The sequence below is a fragment of the Cyprinus carpio genome, chromosome B6 (genome assembly GCF_018340385.1).
Source record: "Cyprinus carpio isolate SPL01 chromosome B6, ASM1834038v1, whole genome shotgun sequence".
Lineage (NCBI taxonomy): Eukaryota > Metazoa > Chordata > Actinopteri > Cypriniformes > Cyprinidae > Cyprinus > Cyprinus carpio.
The window spans coordinates 12744176-12765452 of NC_056602.1; the positions used below are offsets into that span (position 1 = coordinate 12744176).

At 36.1% G+C, this 21277-nt stretch overlaps 1 protein-coding gene across 1 annotated transcript in view; it reads left to right on the plus strand.

Annotated features, from left to right (window-relative positions):
• prkcaa (protein kinase C, alpha, a) overlaps positions 1 to 17495 on the plus strand; it is a 139367-nt gene extending 121872 nt beyond the window's left edge. Inside the window, exons 13-17 of the mRNA XM_042725744.1 lie at positions 3964 to 4102; positions 9123 to 9203; positions 9757 to 9864; positions 13181 to 13321; positions 16146 to 17495. Of these exons, the coding sequence (XP_042581678.1) occupies positions 3964 to 4102; positions 9123 to 9203; positions 9757 to 9864; positions 13181 to 13321; positions 16146 to 16310 (634 nt within the window). The 3' untranslated portion in view covers positions 16311 to 17495. The remainder of the gene's footprint in view (positions 1 to 3963; positions 4103 to 9122; positions 9204 to 9756; positions 9865 to 13180; positions 13322 to 16145) is intronic.
• The last annotated feature ends 3782 nt before the right edge of the window (positions 17496 to 21277 follow it).

The following is a 21277-nucleotide window of genomic DNA, read 5'->3' on the forward strand; positions in this document are numbered from 1 at the left end:
CAACAAGGTGGTCTGTCTCCCGTCGCATGTCGCAACTCACCAGCCACCTCCTCCTTTGGAGTCAGAAGGTTCTGAGGTCACTTTGTGCTGTTCACATTTGGGGCCTGCTCAACTGTACAGCCGACGAGCTGTCTCAAGCAATGCTCCAGGGGGAATGGCGGAAAGGTCCAGCTGATTTGGAGACGTTTCGAAGCCGATCAGGTAGACCTGTTTGCTTCTCCAGAGACCTCTCACTGCCAGTTGTTCTTCTCCCTGACCGAAGGAACACTTAGCACGGACACACTGGCACACAGCCGACGTGATGTCGAGAGTGACCGACTGAATGGGAACCTCTCGGTTACATATGGTATTACTTGTTCCCTGAAGGTGGGTCACTCTCGGCGTCACGTCCCGTCACCACAGTTGCTGTACCACCGCTAACAACGCACTGCACCTGCTGCCTTATTATACTCATGCTGTGATCAGCGGCAGCTGGATGCAATAATTGCATGCCAATGTGCATTAGCACATTTAGTTTACACTCAAAGTAGATTGGTCTATCGTAGCAATATCCCAATTCACAGAGGGGAACGAGGGTTACCATACGTAACTGAGACGTCACTTGTTAATCATGCTAACAAACATGCTAGTAACATGCTAATCATGTTAGAAACATGCTAGCAACATGCTAGTAACTTGTTAATCATGCTAGTAACATGCTAGTTGCTTGCTAATCATTCAAGCAACATGCTGATACATGCTGATTACTCTAGAAACATGCTAGCGACATGCTAGTAACTTGTTAATCATTCTAGCAACATGCTATTGGGATGTTATTGTATTTTTTTTATTGTTATAGAAATGGGCAGGTATGGGCAGTTTTTGTGCAGGTGTGTAATTCTGCATGATGTTACCGACATCCTAGTAATGTGCTAATCATGCTAACGACATGTTAGTTTATGCTAATCATGCTAGCAACATGCTAGTGGCATGCTAGTAACTTCTTAATCATGCTAGTAACATGGGCAGGTATGGGCAGTTGTTGTGCAGGTGTGTAATTCTGCATATCAAACTGTGAATAAAAGTGGTTGAGTGCATCCTGGAGGGATGTGTCGTCATCACAGGCCTGTGGCGGGGGCTTGTAGTCTGTGATTGTCTGATTGGCTCTTGCTGTTTTGAGGGCTGCTTTATCTCCTGATCTGAATGCTTCATCTCGGGTCTTTAGCAGCCCACGAACCTCTACTGTCATCCACGGCTTTTGGTTTGCACGTGTGGTGATGGTCTTGGTGACTGTCACATCATCAATGCACTTTTTAATATAAGCACTTACAGTTTCAGTGTATTCCTGCAGGTCTGTGAGGTTGTTGTAGGTGGCTGCCTCTTTAAACATGTTCCAGTCTGTGCACTGATAGCAGTACTGTAGGTTTGAGGTAGCATCATCTGGCCAAACTGTGATGAGTTTTTGAACCGGTTTGTCGAGTTCAGAAGTGGTATGTATGCTGGAATTAAAATTACAGAGATGTGATCAGAGTACCCGAGGTGGGGCGGGGTACAGCATTGTACGCATTCTTTTCTGTTGTGTAAACAAAGTCCAGTGTGTTTTTCCCATTGTTGCAAAGTTCACGTGTTGGTAGAACTTTGGCAAAACTGTCTTTATGTTTGAGTGGTTGAAGTCACCGGCTATTATTAAAAAGCCGTCGGGGTTATTTGTTTATTGCTTGCTGATGCCGCTGTACAGCTCGCGAAGCGCGTCCTTCACATTAGCACACGGGGGTATGTAAACTGCGACAATAACAATGGCCATGAACTCCCGCGGCAGATGGAACGGTAGACACTTCACAAACATAAACTCCACCAGCGATGAACAGTGTTTTGTCACTACCACAGCATTTTTACACCACTTTTTGTTGACCTACACACACAAGCCACCCCCGCGAGCCTTACCAGAAAGTGCTTTTTCTCTATCCGCTCGGTAGCAGGCAAGTCGGTGTGGCTGAATAGCGGAGTCTGGGAAGTTGTCATTTATCCATGTTTCAGTGAAAACAAACACACAACAAACCCTTGTCTCATGCTGTGTAGACAGACTGAGTTGAATTAAGTCCAAATTATTTTCCAGAGAGCGAACGTTTGAGAGCACGAGTGATGGAATCGCTGGTCTAGTGGGGTTAGCCCTTAGCCTAGCTTGTATGCCTCCACACTTGCCATGCTTCTGTCCCCTCTCACACCGCTGGCGTCGCCGTTTTGTGCTGATAGCATCAGTAGGTGAGGCCCCGGTCTTGGGGTTCGGCTTCAGCAGCAGACAGAGACCTCTTCGATCCTTCGATCATAGATGTGTTTCCGAGTGTTTATCTGATGATTTTGCGATAAGGTGAGACTGTTCGAAGATGAGGAAACGAGACTAACAGACATAAAAACACAGTTTTTGGGAACCAGAGTAGCCACTGTGTCTGACCACGCCGCCATCTTGTATAATGGGGTCTAACATTAATTATAATCTATTAATTCATCTGTCTAATAATGTCTAAAAATATAAAAAATTATGTCTATCAAGCTCTAATAGACTATCCAAATTTTAATAAAACAATAGGGTTATGCCTTTAGAAGCATATATGTGTCAGACAGATCAGACAGATCACCTTGAGCAAATGCTTCTCTGCAAACTGCACATTCATTATTAGTTACAAGACAGACTGACTGATAACTTTCCCATTTAGCCCTACCGCACAGGTTTAGCGCATGCTGCGCTCACGTGAAAGGGCTTTAGTGGCATGCGTTCTGGAGACTCCCATCATCGCCATGGAAACAAAGACGCCAAGATGAGCTTCTCTAACTTCTTATAAATTTAATTTCATTATAATTGTTACTAGCATTATAAACGGTGCAAAATACTTATTTGTTGATTCAGCTTGTAGGCCTTTGTAAAATATGGCACAAATCACGTCCCGTATTGATTTGATGCGGGACGCATCATTTTACCTTTAAATAGGGATCGATTCTGTAGTTTAAGGGATGGGTGGCAACCCTAGTGAACACACATAAACTACACATTCAGAACCAATTCAGACCTTTCTGTCAAAAGTTTCAAAGTGTAAGGTAATTGGCTTTAATCAGCAGATTAACATTAAAGCATTAAAAATAAATAAACAAACAAACAATGACATTCTGATTAACAGATTTGCAAATAACAGGGTTGCAGATTTTGCCTAAATTAATCAGTCAGTAAGGGATAGCTAGTGTGAGACCAAATGTTGATTTTGTATATTTGTATATGAATTCTATGATTTAAAGCAAAGTGCACCTTATCTGGTTATATAATAGTGTAATTATATATATATATATATATATATATAGTGTAATTATATTATATATATATATATATATATATATATATATATTTTTTTTTTTTTTTTTTTTTTTTTTTTTTTTACTCCAATAACCTGAATGTCAAGTTATTTTACTTTCTTAGACAGCTGAAAATGTCATTTGTGTCTCTAATGCATTAAAGAATATCATATTAACCTATTTGTAAAATGTGCTAAATATTGGCATGACTCATTTCAAATAACATTAATAAAATACCAAATCACTATTTAGCCCAACCTTCAACCAGTAATTCATTTAAGTCTGTCTCTCTTTAGGAGCTACACTTAGTTATTTGGCTTGTTTTTCTTTGAGCGACTAAATTGGCCTAGGGAAATAGAGCAAACAGATGAACTGACGTCAACAGGAATGAAAGAGACAGAGTCCTTGTTTCAGAAAAAAAAAAAATAATAAAAAAAAATAAACCTTCCACTTGCTTTTACATGACCTAAAATGACCTACATTTTTGTTGTGCTTATGTGTGGAGTTTGTTTAGATGTAATTTTATATACAAATATTTAAACAGGAAGACAAGCATCTTTTTTTATGTAACCCCATCCTGCAATTTTCAGAATCACCCTGTCTATTGTAATTTACTGTTGTGTTATGTGTTATCACTTTCAGGGATCTGAAATTAGATAATGTCATGCTGGATGCAGAGGGACATATTAAGATTGCAGACTTCGGTATGTGCAAGGAGAATATTGTGGAGGGTGTGACCACCCGTACATTTTGTGGAACGCCAGACTACATTGCTCCAGAGGTGAGTGACGGAGTGTGTTTTTTCTTTTCTTTTTTTTTCACAGTGACACTGTCCAACAGACATATTAGCGGTTTAAAAAGGCCTTCCTTGAGCCATAAGAATTCCAAATGACTCCCTATGGGTTGCAGGAAATGGTTGATTTTTGACTGAAACTGTATAAAATATACACTTAAGTAAATATTTTGCCTCCTTATTTCAAATGCTACTGCTACATGCTACAGATTTTAAATTATAATTCTAAAACAAAGTTTTATGAGCAGCGACTTTATTTAATACTGTCAATCATTATTCAAGAATATATAAACAGCTGCTTAATGTCACTTGTATGATCTGTTTTGATTTAGTTTTCTGTGTTTCTGTTATCCTGCCTAGTTTGTTGCCATAGTTTTTGATAAATTAGTTCTACACCTGTTTCTGTTTCTCCCTGATAGCGTTCCTAGTATTTAAAGTCTGTGTTCCCCTATGTTCCTTTGACTGCTATTGTTCGATTTATGCCTGGTTGTGCCCGTCTCATTCTGTGCCTGATTAAAGAACTCTTTTGGAACTGTATTCCTTCGTCGTGCGCTTGTGTTCACACCAGACCGTGACACTTACCTCCTGACCATGACATTTCTTCTGGCATTTGGCCCCACTAATTTGATAATATTTTTCTATAGACATTTCATCTTTCAGAGGTGCTCTCAAGTGGAAGTTGTCATAGTGTGGAAAACTTTATAGTGGTGAACAGAAACAACAACAAATATAATTTTTGTGTTCCTATGTGCTCCGATACAAAAACGTCCACGTTACAAAAAGGGGGGGGGGTATAGAGAGAATGATTACATTGGTCAGAAGAGAGAAAGACATCAAATTTGCCATCAGTCTCTCAACAGCTGTATTAGAAACTAGTCTGTACATTTAAAAAGAAAATGAAAATATACAAAACTATTTTTGCTACATGTGTGAGATATTAATAACTATGGAAATGCGTCATCACAGTAAGTGATCCATTACAATTTATGATGCACTCTAATAGAACCATTTGAAACATTTTGCAGTAATGGAAACCACCACTTTTCAGTGCTTTATTTATTCCCTTTTTTCTTCATACAGATCTTTTCATATTCAGTGCAGAGCCTAGTGTGAAGCTGTCCCTATTTTTATCTGTACCGAATCTCCTCTTCTCTTAACTTTTCTTCCCAGAGCAGGCCTTAACATGAGGATGCCTCCACAAGTGACACATAAGCTCTTACAATGCAGGTTATCTGTGGCACATCAACACTTCATATTGATGACCTTTATCTGCTCTGACATCCTTCAGACACACATCTTCTCTCTCTTTCTCTCTCATCTTATCTTTCTGTCTATGTTTTTTTCTCCCCAAAGTATCCAAAGTGTAGTGGCATGACATGACAGTGGGCGGCAGAGTTGTCTTCTACAGCAATTCTTTAAAAGTCATGCTATAAAGGCAGCCACAATGGTTTTCAGACTTCTTCACACACAAAAATTCAGACCCTTTGTATATATATTTTACTAAACAAACCCTCCCACATAACCAGCCCTAGATTTATGGTGAATTTTTGAGAAACCAAATCAGTAAGTGTAGCAGTGGCTGTCAAAGTTTGTATATTAATTTCCCTGTCATCCTCATAATATTCTTACCAGCTCTATGACTAGAATATGTGACAGCTTTTTTTTTTTTTTACTAAAATTACTAGAAATCATAGCAACAATAGATTAAAGTCAAAATAATGAGAATAAAGTAGTCATAAGTATTACACTGTAGCTTTTTTGTTATTAAAAAATTACCAGTGTGATATTAACATTTTCCCTTAAAGGGGTCATTTGATGTTGCTAAAAAGAACATTATTTTGTGTATTTGGTGTAATGAAATGTGTTTATACTGTTTAAGGTTCAATAAACACATTATTTTCCACATACTGTACATTATTGTTTCTCCTCTATGCCATGCCTTTCTGAAACGCATCGTTTTTTACAAAGCTCATCGGTCTTACAAGCGTGGTGTGCTTTGATTGGCTAGCTATCCAGTGCTTTGTGATTGGCCGAATGCCTCAAGGATGTGATGGAAATGTTACGCCCCTTGCCATACTGTGATGTGTGTTGCGGTCAGAACACCGGCGTAACAAGACAAAACCAATATAACCCATTACAAACGAGGCATTTCATTGGTTGCATCCAATGGGGACATCATTACGGATTATAATGATTTATACTGTGGTTTTACGCATTGTGTTGCATCGCGCCGCGTAAACATAAAACCATGTCTGCATTTTGATCGGAGAAACGACAAACAACAAGCACTACTCTACACCAGCGGTTCTCAATTACAGTCCTCATGTCCAGTCCTCTCACCCATTTTGTATGTATATTTTTGTCGTCTCTCTTTGTTATTCAGATTATCTGCTCGTTAGAAGTGAGCTCTGTGCATGAACTGTTTTCCCATTGACATGGTCCCTACACAGTGTTCATTTCTCCCTACTCCCTGAGCAGGATAAATCTGTTGAAGTTTACCTCACTTCGGAACATTCATTCATGGATTTGCGCAACGTCTTCACACACGGACAAGTGTGATATCAATACAGTACGGCTCGGTTGGGCACGGTTTGCGTTTCCACTCCAGTTTAGTATCGCTTTAGAGTGGCCGGGATTATGTCGTTATAATTGCGCCGCCTCAACTGCCATGACTCCTAAAAAACGTTTTCATTCAGCGTCGAACCATATCAAGCTCTAGCTGAATCTGCTCCACTGCTATCAATGAGAGGAACGTCTGTACTTCCTCAACAGACAACGAAACTTTTTGGTTGTTAAAAAAAGGTGCGCTCATTCAAAACAGTTGCGTTCGATCCTTCGCTGGCTGTGCTGATCTAAATCTAGCAGTTCTTTTGTGTTTGTGTCGCAAGTTCAGTGACACAGGTAGCGACGATTTTCTCCGGCCAATCCATGATCAGCAAAATTTACACGTCACGTTTTGGTAACGGTACGATTCAGGTACCAGGTACTGTACCTAGTGGAAAACCACCCAAAAGTGAACCGTACTGAGCCATACCGTGCCGTACCATGTAGTGGAAAAGTGCCATTACTTACAGACTGTTAGTCAGAACAGCCGGCATTGTAGTCTTCTCTCCCAGGATCAGTCCTCCATAAAATGTGCTGCACACATATATATTTGGGTTAAACTGTTCTGGAACAGTGTTGTAAATACAACTTAACCACTGATTTCTAGTTGTATCCTATTTTGGAAGTCCAAACAAAGTATTTTCTCTTTCACAACAATACAGCGCCTGCACGACATGGCGCCGACGGCAACAGCGATAATCAAATGTTACGCCTTCCTTCTTTACGTGAAAATTTGGGCGGCATTATGCAAATCTTCCCACATCGTGAAGTAGACATGTAGGGGCGTGTTTAAATGAGGTGTTTTAGGAGGGCGTGGACGAGTCTTAACTTTTAGAAAGACTATCTCTTTGGGTTTGAGACTTTAGTCTTTGCAACTTTACAGATCTTCTTTATGCACCAAGAGCTTGTAATACTCCAAAGAGAAAGGAAAACTTGAAATCGCATCATATGATCCCTTTAATGTTTATTTTTTATTTTTTTATGTGGCATTAAAACACTTTCACATGTGTCTGTATGTCCACACAGATATAGCACATGCACAGTTTTGCTTTCTGAAGCTGCAAAATAAAAAGTGTGTGTGTATTTGTGTGTACATAATGGACATTTGTCCTCCACCTTTTTTTGAGAGCATTACTCTCTCTCTCTTTCTGTCTCTTTTGCTGACCTACATATTATGCAGGGGTAATGCGTGTTATCTGGGAACACGTTGCTGCATGTTAACTTGAGTGTAAAGTGTGTCAAAGGTAGAGCAGCAGTAACACACATGACTAACCATATTTTTGTAACACATTTGTTTTCATAGTGAGGACCTCCCACTGAGTTCATAAAATAAGCTAATTACAGTTTGGTCTGTTTCTTGCGTTGTCAAAATATTATTAGTATAATATGATCTCTTTAATTTGATTAGATGATGTTATTAGAACATGTGCACTTATGAAGTGTAGAAATAACCAGTGTGAAAATATTTTCTTATCCATTATTCTGTCACTTGCTTAATCAGTTTGGTGAATAAGTTGAGAGATGAAATCAGTGGATGTTTATTTGTTTTCTCCTCAGTAATTGTTTAGTCTGAAATTGCATATCTCAATTAGCCTGTGTATGGAATGTGTAGTTACGATTAGGGTTACAATTTATTTAGTGTGTGTGTGTGTGTGTGTGTGTGTGTGTGTGTGTGTGTGTGTGTGTGTGTGTGTGTGTGTTTGTGTGTGTGTGTGTGTGTGGGCCATCTAGAGCCATGAACAAAACCTTGAGCGGCTACAGCCATGATCTAAAACTGTCACATAGTGTTAGCATGATGTCACATACAAACACACATGCACTGAATGTGCTATGAACTGAATCAGCCAAGAAAGCTGACTGCATGCTGTATAAGCTGTGTGAAATTTTGGAATATATGGCACAAAAAAGGTGTGTGTGTCATTATTAATATTTTAAAGGCACACACTTGTACTTTCTTACACCCCACACACCGAACTTAGGTTGCAGTCTTGCTTGGTTTATTAAATAAAAGAACATTTTAGGTTTTGTTTTACATCTGGGTCCCTTTCATGTTAAATAATTACTTAGTTCAGTGCTGTGAAAAAGTAAGTACACAGAATGGTGATATTCTGTACCAAGGTCATTTAATTTAAAAAATACCAATATTATCTAACAAGAATATGTCTTACACAGATTTGTGAATCAGTTTTGTTTATTGGGTGTTTAAATATTTTGACTGGAACACAAAACAATATAATACAGTATATTTATTATAATTTACAGTATTTGTAGTGGAGAGTTGTACCTCCAGATAGAATGGGGATTATGGGAAAAACTGTATTCTGGAACAGTAGGGATATCTTTGTTGCTAGTATGCTGATATTTAATAGTAATCGGTAGGGGGTTTTGTCCTGTCTCTTTTCAGATAATAGCATATCAGCCTTATGGCCGTTCTGTGGACTGGTGGGCTTATGGAGTCCTGCTGTACGAGATGCTGGCTGGACAGGTGAGTACAGATGTGTATAACCATCAAGTCCTAAATTGGCGACTTTGAACTTTGTTGTAATACAGTTTGTAGTGGTCATGTGGTTGTATACTTTTAAATGTAATTTAACAGAAATGATCCACATATGATATTGACACCAGCTGCTGTACCCACAGATGATCTCTGGGTAAAAATAAACACATCTTCTCTTCACATCCACAACCTGTTTTTCATAAATTGAAATCAAACATATAGTACCAGTTGTCAGTGAAATATCATGGTACTTCATTATATACTAAGATACACGTCCATAGTATTTAAATGATGCTATAAGGTCCTTTAAACAATACCAAAGTACAGTATAATCACTTTGTCCAAACAGAATGATCTTTTGTACTTGTTTTTTCTCATGGTATATTTTATGCTACCATAATTGTACTTTTTGTAAGAGTGAACTTAAAGTAAATTCTTTAATGCCACATTGTGCAAGGGTTTAACAATCCACATATGAGGATAAATGCTTAATAGTGTTAATTTTAATTTCATTTGGAATGTTCTTTTTTTCTCTTCTCAGCCTCCATTTGATGGTGAGGATGAAGATGAACTTTTCCAGTCCATTATGGAGCACAACGTCTCCTACCCTAAATCCATGTCCAAAGAAGCAGTTTCCATCTGCAAAGGGGTAAGTTCTGTCACATAAAGAACACAATGTTCTAGGTTGTAGAGCCCAACTAAACCTGTACCGGGAGAACCGGGAGCATTATTGCTCTCTAGTTGGTTAATAACAGGGAATCAGAATTCACCAGTACATTATTCTTCTATTTTAATCTTTTATTTTGCCTCTGAAAATAGTTGAAGACTTCTTGACTTACAAATTTTGAATTCTCCACAACAATGGATGTATGTTTTCTGAAACCTGAAAGCAAAAGTTTAGTACCTGACAAATGAGGAGGATATATCTCAGAAAAAGACAGCTGAATCATTCCAAAAACCAGGTCATTAGGTTCCCATGAATCCAAGATAATTACAGAAATCCACTGACATTTGATATCAGTATATCTTAAATTACATTAATTGAAAGTTACTCAAAATTATATAACAAAAAAAACCATCAGTACTGTTATCACTTATTTTAATCCCTCATATTACATGAATCTGCTCAGAAATTCACTGCCCATCAGAAATTCACTGCAGGTGCTGATCCAATTTAGATAAAAGCACACAAACCCTGGTTTCATTTTTAATAAAAGTCTTATCAGTGTTAAGGTTTCGTTTGCTGTGCATGCAGTGTGTTGTTATTAGATTAAACTTCAGTCTGACTAAAGACCAAAACTTAAACTATTTTGCCTTGCCAGATTTTTAGAGTGAGAGTGAAATAGACCATTTCATTTTTAATTGTCCACTTTGGTAAATCAGAAATATATGTTATTTTCATTATTTTCATTAACTAACATGAACGAAGACATGACTAGATTTCTTACTTTCTCCTTAATATAATTTCCAGTGCATCTCAACATTTTGTTTTCAATGAGATTCCTGTAAGCTACATCCCTGACAAACAAAATACTGTGGCAGTGCCAGGGTAAAGTGATGGTATCAGATGGCACAACCATAGTTCTAAATTCATGGACTATGTTATTTATGTATAGAAATAACAGATGCATTTTATTGTGTAGCACATTCTGCATACTGTTTGGAAAGGCTACAATATGAAAAAAATAATTGTTAATAGAACATCTCAAATTTTGTCTGGCATTCAGTGCTCATTACACCGTTGCGTAATCTTTCATTCATTAATGACAAATTCCATTTCCAAAATTTTCTAAATAATATAAAATATATTCAATAATAAATCCCTTGTTCTTTTAAGCAGTACAAACCAACACACCATTTAGCAGAAATAAAGCAGTTATATGACATCTGAAAACTCACATTACATTCTCTCAGCCAAACCACTCTTAAATTACCAGAACTTCTGAGTTTAAGTGCAAGTTGGTAGAGTCTGAATTTATATATTGTTCTCTATTTTTGCATTGACATGTAAGGTTCACTGTTCTTGATAAAAAAAAAACTAAAAATAAAGTATATTGTTCTGAATCAAAAGATTGGGAAAATGACAGGGGTAACCATTTTTGAAGGTATTGCAATCATTGTGAGAAATACATTCTTTTTTTTTTCACATATTGAATTTTTCAGTATACTTCAAGCTACTTTGAGGAATACCACAGTAATATCAAAATACTTTTTGATACTTTTATTGTAAGAACATCCTGTTATGTTGAGAAATGACGCTAATAGACCCTAATAATGTTCTCTATCACCTTCTGTCTTTCTGTCAGTGGTGGAGGTGTAAGTTCATCTGTTTTCATTGCTGTGTGTTTTGAAACTTGTGTGTGTGTCTTATAAACTTTGCCAGCTACTAATGAATACATAGTGGCTGTCAGAACCTGACCCAGAAAAGCCTGGTACTATAGAGGGACAATGAATTAGAAATTTATCTGAAATCAATTTTCCTGGCAAATTTAAGTCATTTAATTTTAACAATTAAAAAAAAAAAGAAAGAAAGAAACCTTTTCTCTTTAGTTAACAGGCTGTTAAAATGAGTGCTACTTAGAACCAAATAGCTGTTGGAATTGCAAAAGTTTGTAAAGTTCTTTGCATCTGTGAAATATTCGGTAATGCTTTAATTTAAAGACCAATTCCCACAATTAACTAGTTGCTTATTAGAATGGATATTACTAGCATATTGGCTTTTTAGTACTTGTAAAGCACATATTAATGGCTTATTCTGCATGGCCATATTTTGGATTCCTTAATCCTACCCCATACTTAAACTTAAATGGTAACACCTAAATTTAGGGACCAATTCGCATTATTAACTAGTTGCTTATTAGCATGCATATTACTAGCATATTGGCTGTTTATTAGATCTTATGAAGCACATATTCTCAATTACCATATTTTAGATCCCTTAATCGTACCCAATACCTAAACTTAATAACTACCTTACTATTAATAAGCACTAGTTAGGAGTTTATTGAGGCAAAGTTACAGTTAATAGTTAATAGTGAGAATTGGACCTTAAAATAATATGTGGCCACTTAAACAAACTTAACAACTACCTTAACTATTAATAAGCAGCAAATTACGAGTTTATTGGGGCAAAAATCATAGTTAATAGATTCAGTCTGGAGATCTGTCCAAAATATCAACGAGTAGGTTTCTCTAGATTTTTGGGGGTTTGTATGAGGGACAAAATGTCTTATTAATATAGCATATTGGGAAGAAGAACAGGTTTTACATAACAATTTAAAACTTTACTATTTGAGTTTTAAGCCACCGCTACCACCATTCACTATACTGGCTCAAGTATACTTACAGACAAAGAGATATTACCTTCTGATGTGATGAAAATTGTGGACTGCACAATTTGTGAAAATAATTTAATTTTTCTTTTTTAAGAATATCACACATGGACAGGATTTTCAGTAACACCTTTGTATAGTTTTCAACATACATTTGCCATTGTCTGGAATTTCTTTTTCACAGAGTAAAACAACTCGCCTTTTCCCTATTATGACTGCAGAGATATATGTGTTCATTTTTCCCTTCTGGCCTTTATCTGCAGTACAGATCTACTATGACCATGGAGAATGAACATATTAATATGAGGATGTCTTGAAGGTGGTTAGCTGTTAGGGTTATCTTTTTTATGACTTCATATTAAGAAACAACACTAAATAAACAGAAAAAGAACCTATGAACATTTACACTTTCATAATAGACATCCAAATGCAATTAAACCTAGAATAACTGTTGACAAAATGCTCATGTCCATGCAATTTGTCTACCCCTATTTAAAATGATGTTATCATGAAATTTAAAGGTGAGCATATGCATATAAACTTAAAACTGAATATATTATATGCCAATTTTTATGATTGTCACATTAAGCTTTTTCCTGTTTTAGATGATAATGATTTTATCTTGTGTCTCAGCTGATGACAAAACACCCTTCAAAGCGTCTGGGCTGCAGCCTAGATGGGGAGAGAGATATTCGGGAACATGCTTTCTTCCGTCGGATTGACTGGGAACGTCTGGAAAATAGAGAAATACAGCCTCCATTCAAACCCAAAGTGGTAAGAAAATCAATGCAGGTCTATTCATTTTCAACGTATGTGTGTATTTATCATATACTGATGAAAAAAACTAAGAAAGCTCTTCAACTGAACATTTTTATAGGGAAGTGGCCCTGAAAAGGCATGTATGAAAGTATTTATGGTGATTCAGATTAAGATACTAAAATACAGGAGAGTAAATGTTATTGTATTTAATTTTGCCAGAAATTCACTTTTTAAAAAATGGTGACAGTCTTTCAGGTATTATAGGATGGAATATTAGCGCCTGTATATTTTACTTTATCTGTGATATGATGATATAAAGTGATATGGTGTTAATATAGCAGTGTACTTGAACTACCAAAACCATTTTTAAGAATGTACTGATAATGATAATACAGGCAATACAGTACATGCCCTGTCATAAAATGGTAACTCATAGTCTTTACTTAAAAAATTATAAAAGTAACAATCACATAACAATCATGACAGTATTTGTACAGTAAAATTACAGTAATATCACTGTATATGGTAAAGTAACTTTATTAAGTATATAAAGTTAACCAATAAACAATTTTTATATGAAAATCACAAAAAAATAAAAATAATAAAAATACACTGCCAGCACAAATGAAGACCTCTCTGACACTAATGTGTAATCATCTGCATATCCTGATGAATGCTTATTGGTAGTAAAATTTCTGTGCCTTCTGATATTTGTTCTAATAATTCTAGTTTTCACAGTTTTTTTTGGTGAAACGTGATATGAATTGATATTGATTTTCTGAGACAGCGCCTGTGGAGGAAGTGAGAATATTTTGCCAAGATACTAAAAGGATAGAGATAGAGCCATTTGTCATATTAAATAGCTTAGATTGTCCTTGGTATGGTTGTGTGCGTGTGTGTGTGTGTGTGTTGTATGAGTGGGAGAGAGAGCGAGAGAGACGGATGAGCTGCAAAAGCAGTCTGCATACATATATGTGACTTCTAAAGTGGGTCATACTGTAGTTGTTTCCCCTTCACAAGCACACATGCTCTCCCACACATATATCATTGAATTGGGCATTCTGTCACATCACTGGGGACAAAACAGAAAAGAAGAGAGGGGTTAGTTTGGCTTGAGTATTTGTGTGTTTCTTATGATGTCCTATTTTTTTTAGCGTGAGTGTGTTATGAACATCACCTGTCAGTTTTATTTCATTTATTTATTTATTATCATTTTTGTTTCAACAATTATTGATGTCCCCTGAGGACATCCTGAAGCTGAACTGCAGCTTCCTCTCATGGTCAAAACTAGGACAGATACAGACCCTGTGTCCCTTTCACACTAATGATGGGGGTTAAACAGGCTTAATTCAGCACAGCTACCATTTTAAACATTTAGCCAATCATTAGTTCCACTGCTGACATAGGTAGTGCCCTACATGGACCTCTGTGTCTGAAAAATGGCTTTTTATGGTCTCTGTGTTTGTGTGTGATGATGACAATTGCAACTTTAATTGAACTGCATCCTTGTTAGAACACAACTGTTCCCTCTCAGTTTCTCAACATTCACATATGATGGGAAAATCTGCCTCATAAGAGAGCATGACACAGGCATTTACATTTGACCATCTCTCTCAGTGCTTGAGTCACTATTCATCTCTCCTTTCAAATATTATACAATGAGAAGGGGGAGGGAAATCTTCTATTTTAAGGCACATCTTGAGCTGCATGTCTTATGGAATCTGGCAGCTTTACAAAAGGAAAATCCATTTCTTGCTTTCTTGTAACTGTTTTTGTTTGTGTGCTTTAAATTTTGGAAGTCAGTCGATTAAAGATATTACTTAATTGCATGATATGCCAATTAATTGATAAGTTTAATTGAAATCATCACTTAGATCAGTCTACTCTAATTTTTAGTTGTTGGTCTATGTGCACATGCATGAAATGATAGCTGTGTCACTTTTCGCTGTTCTTGAATTGCTTGTTTTTGTATTAAAACAATTTAATGAAAGCCTTAACAAGAAGGGTCTGAATCCTGCACACCATATAACCCACACATCTATATATCATTGAAAAGGAGCTTTGTGTCATTTATTCATCATAATAATAGGGCTATTATAAATGTTCTTCTGGAGCTTTTTCATAAACATGGTATGGTGGTTAAAGAAAGGTATTAATGTGCCTTCTGCTTACAGTAGTTCAGGTAATTTGTCAAGATGCTTATTAGGTTTAGAACTACAAGCCTGTCATGAAGAATAAAAAATGAGAATAGCTAGTAGCCTATTGTGATTACCATGTTGTTTTGTCATTGAGAAGATTCTAACAAATAAATACTGTTAGTTTCACATTTCATTTTATGTTTTACACTTATTTTAACACATTAATGCAAAGTACTCATGTCAGAAGCTGCTGTCGGTTGCCAGTGTGTTTGGCTTCCACATCTGTGTTCTCCAAACTAGTAGAGCCAATTGCTTTATCATCCAGATGAAGAGGAACTAGGGCATATGATCTGAAATCTGAGGAGTGTTAGTCTGTGCGTTGGACGTGAGAGAATTGGGAACTAATGTATAAAAAGGCATCAAAATCTCATATTTCCAACAAATAATGTTAAACAAATTAAACATTTAAAATCTGCTTTGTTTAGAATTTAAACCATGTGCAGATAAAACAGTGTAACTTTAAACCATGTTTGTTGTCTGCATTACAATGTGTACATAACAAACCTTTGACTTTCATTTGTATCTGTATGTGATGCAGGGATTAACACTACATGGTTGTAGTATTACAGTAAATTGTGTCCAAAGTAATCTTTTATTTCCCGTAATCTCTTTCTTTTTCTACCTCTTTTTTTGTTTTATAGTGTGGAAAAGGGGCAGAGAACTTTGACAAGTTCTTCACACGCACACAGCCACAGCTGACCCCTCCTGATGAGCTGGTTATCGCCAACATCGACCAGGCTGAATTTGATGGATTTTCCTTCATCAACCCTCAGTTCGTCCATCCTTCCGTCATCAACAGTGAATAAAATGGGAAAAAGAGGGAATGAATATGAATCTACCTACTACCCTCAAACTCTGCCCTTGCCTTTACCCTTTTATCTAACAAATGTTAAACCAAAACCACAGTTATCTCTAATTGTCATGTCTTTTTTGTTTAAAAATCTAGCAATTCTTTAACACATTTTTCACATGTTCATTAACAATTTCAATGTAGGCCAGTCGAAGAGTTTACCTTTATGGTTGAAAATAGATTGAAAGATTAAAACAAAAAAAACTGAGTAACACTTAAACTCTGGTTAGGAAGGGCTGTTTACATTACAAACTGATTGTCTGACTTAGTGCAGACCAGTTTTTAAAAGTCTAGGAGACCATCTTATCTCAGCCGCTGGTGGCTGATACAGCATGATTTCACCACGTATATCCTGATTTTGCTGAGTTGTGTTCATATTTTGTTGACCCTGGAACAACATTTTAATCCAAAAATGTAGTCTTGACCATATCCCTACACCTAAACTTAACCTTAACCATGAGTATTCCCTAAAATCAGAGGAAATGATAGATGAATGACACTGATGTCCAAGCACCAAAACACTGATTGTAGGCCTAAACTTCACAAAAACTATAAATTGGTTCTTCAAGTCTGATTGGTTAATCACAATGTTGTTCCAGGGTCAACGAAGGTGTTGATCCAGGAAAATGTCGTACTTGGTAAAATCAGGTTCTGCATTTCACCACATCTACCCAAAGCCCAATAACAAATATAGAGTTGTGTGCTTCCTAAGACAGTCTTCCCATTCAGGATTTCTAAAGGTAATCACCAAAGCCAATGGGGTTTCTGTCTTCCCCTTAGCACTATACCAATTTATCTATTTACAGAATTACTTCTGGTGTGCTTCAGTACTCACTTCTGGAGTCTCCGGTGTTTTCTCATTGTAAGTGTCGTTAAATGTTTTAAATAATATACTAAACATCTCTCAGTCTAATATTTGCACATATTTCAGGTATGACATGACAACTTGGCACACCAGTTTAACAACTTGTTTGCATTTTTTGTTTGTTCTATAGTAAAAAAGCATGCCAAGAGTTTCTGCTACTCACAAGCCGACAGAGCTGTAGATTCGTGAGATGTTATGATAGGTTTCATGTTTCAAGATACCCATATATTACCCAAATGACAGAATAATAAAGGTATTACCTCGTTATCCCTTTAATTCACCAAGTGTTTTTAGAATATCCTCTTTTTGCCATAATAGAAAATATCCTGGGAACATGAGAAAATTTTGGGTGTGTGATTTGTTTCGGTAATGAGGGATATTATGAGAGGGAGAAATGTTTAAGTGTTCTAAGCTCTAATTATGTTGTTCTTAAACTCATTGTCTGCATATAAGTAAATGCTGAATAGTAAATGTTAACCTCTGCTATACCTGCCGAATTACCTTTACATCATTATGTTTGAATTTAACAATTGATTGTAAAATGTAAAACCGTTATGCCATATTTCTCCTCTTGCTACTTCAACATTTTGGTTATACTTAATAATACATGCTATTTAAACAGTATAAGAAGCTTTTAATACCAACTAAATGTGACTTCATTACACTACAATGGTGAAATTTCTGTGACATTAGGGCAAATTTACAACTGAGGGAAAAGAATGATAGTGAGTTTGCATTAACTGTTAAAGTTGTGATTCACCCAAAAATGGAAATTCTATCATTTTTTTTATGGAATTCATTTTGTTTTGTTTTTGTATGATTTTTTAATCAAACCTGAAAATTCTGTCATCAATTTTGAAGAATGTTGCCAAGCAAATAGTAGCCAGTAGCCATTGACTTCCACTGTATATTTTCCTATACTACGGAGGTCATGGCTACCAGCTACTGTTTGGTTACCAGCATGAGTAAATGGTTAGTAAATGATGATAGAATTTTCATTTTTGGATGAACTCTCCTTTTACCATAAAACAGAGGTTGAATTATTAGCTGGTTTAAATGTTTTAGTAACTTTCATAGTCCAATTGTATGATTATTGTCCCTGTTAAATGTGTCATTTTGTATTAACCACATAATTACACAGCTAATATAATGCTATTTTTTCAGGTAGATATTTGTGTAATTGTTATCATTGGTGTGTACTGTTGTAAACACTGTAACATGACATGTAAATTACCTTGTAGTTTGCATAATGAAATTGTTTACAAATGTGCTTTCGCCATTCAATTTTCCAACTGTACTTTGTCAAAACACCTTTGTTTTTGGCTGTTATGTGTGACCTAAACGGATTCCATGGTTTTAAAATGTGAGCTGATTGGCTGCTGTCATCATACTATGGTCTGATAACTTGCCTTTGCTTGCATGTTTTGGTATGAAAATCCACTTGAAAAGATGTATTTATGAAGAATGTTTTGTTATCAGTGGAATATAAAATTGAGATTATACGCTTATTACAGCATGGAGTATGAACAAGGCAAATACATATGAACTATTTTTCTCCTTTCACTTATTTAAAAACTGAATTTCAGTTATTTTATTTTATGTCTTGATATTGTAGCTTGTGATTCTGTATGTTCTTCCCATCTTTTTCTGCTGTTAGAAATAATGCAAAGTATGTAGTACATTTTCAGAATTAGATAAAAATCACACATGGGATAATCGGCTTGGTTAGATTTTAATCGTTAGATTTTACATCACAGTTGTCAGATTTTAGATCACAGTGTTTTCTTCTAGCACTAACATACTTGCCAGTTTAATGTTTTCCCCCTCTTTTTATAACGTAAAAGCAAATATATGGAAATGTGGCACCATGCTTGTAGTTTAGATTAGCTCACTTCTGTCTTCTCTCTTTTTTTCTATCATTTATTGATGGTGATCCTGCCGTGAAATCCCTTCAGTGCTAAAAACACCTTTGTTTAAATTGTATGCAAACTCCCATCTTTCTTTTCTTGGGTCTTTCCAAAAACCAGTTTTGTGTCAGTGCCATGCTAAACCCAGCAGGCCCAGCGTTGCACTAATTGCGTAGCCACAATGTTTGCCAGTATTGAATCCAGTATTTTGTGCACTAGTCTCATGTAGCCATACTGTTAACTGAATGCTGTTACTGCTCTTGAGATCGCAGTAGAGCATCTTTTGCTCTGTCTATCTGCCATTCAATCATGTGCACTACCTTGGCTGTTATAACGAAAGTTGCATAGCCATTTTTTAAAAACAGGTTTAAAATGGCATGCTTTGAGTTTCCTCTGGTGTAAGATGATCCATCTGCCTTACCCAATAATTTCTATTCCTATGCTGCTGAATTAATGATTGAATTCATGAACAAATGGATGAATGAACTGCTAATATTATTGCTTGTTTCATTCAAAGTTGTTTAGCTTTCCCTTGAAGGAAAAGTTCACCCAAAAATGGAAATTCTGTCATCATTCACTCACCCTTATGACGTTCAAAATCTGCATGACATTTTTTTATTTTTATTTTTTTTTTGTGGAACACAAAATAAGATATTTTGAAAATTGTTAGTAGCAATACAGTTTTGGTAACCATTTTATAAAAATAAAAAATATGGAGATGTTTATCAGGATATATTCTTCCTCAGAAGAAAGACATACAGGTTTGGAAACATATGAGAGTGGGTGAATGACAGAATGGGGTGAACTAATCTTTTAAATGTGCCGTTTATGCTTCTGTAGTCATCTATTGTAATCAATTTTAATTAATTCTTTATTATTTTTAACACCCAAATTACAAAAAAAATAAAAAATTGGAATTACCTTTTCCCAATTAGTCAGCAATTCATGTTTGTTCCGGTACTATTAAGTTTTGTGTTTGTCGAAGAACAAGAACTTTGCTCCTCATTTTACCATAATATTTTTTCATTACTCTGTGTTCTTAATGTGTAGATTAGTTAGTACATCACTCTGTTGTCCTTTTGCTTTGTGTGACTCAGTACACCTGTTTTATTTCCATCTCTTGAGTTTTTCATTTATAGGACAAAATCAACAGAATGCCTTACTTTGCTCTCTTTCTGTCTCACAAATAGCAAGGTACTGAATTAAACCCAAAGCACTATCTCTGTTCTTACATACTAATATTGATCCATAACGTACAAATAAACCAAGTAATATGTTGTATTTTGTAGCAGTGTATGTTAGCCCTGCCTTTGTCTTAACACATTATATGCTTTTTTTCCATGCAATCCTTGTTGCCATTTATACCTAATGTATGATATTGCAAATAAAGAAGGGAAAATGAAACTCAGTCTGTAGATGTCCCTTCTTGAAGATAAAGTTGACACTGACTGTGGTGATCTGTTATGGTGTCTCATTAACCAGAGCAGGGTGCAGATAAAATTTTAATGCTTAGAGAGTTAAAAGAAGCATAAAATGGTCATTCTGAATATTTTATCCAGAAGCTCAGGACATTGTCAGTCATCTTACCAGAACATTTCCAACGGGAGTTTTTCCCTTGACACATCACAGAAGAATATTTTAATGTAGGCCTACTGTTAACACTTAATCAAAATACCACACTGCTATGTATAAAAATTAAAACTGCTAACAAATGTTGTATGTGTGTCTGCTTATCCACTGTCAGAAGCACCTATGTTTGGGTCTTTTACTTTTCAGTAATCCAATTAGTAAAGCAGGACACTCATCTCCCCACAGACTTTGCACAGACCATCTAAACCTCAACATCCATAATATATTCTCAAGTGGTGAATCCATGGAACCTTTACGTCCGTGGTGTTGCATTCATCCATTTATGCGAAAGAAAACGTGGCTGTGAGGGATACATTCTTTACAATGCATGCACTGCCTATAAAGGTCCTAGATTCCGTAATTTTCACAACTCACAACTTTAAAACAGAACAGTTGTCATGTTGTTAACAACAGTACAATCCACTAAACGCATTGTAGTTCTGTCCCTTGGAGACTCGTTTTCATTCCTGACTAAAGTATAAATAGAAGGTTTCAGATTTACCCGACCTTAAACATACAGCT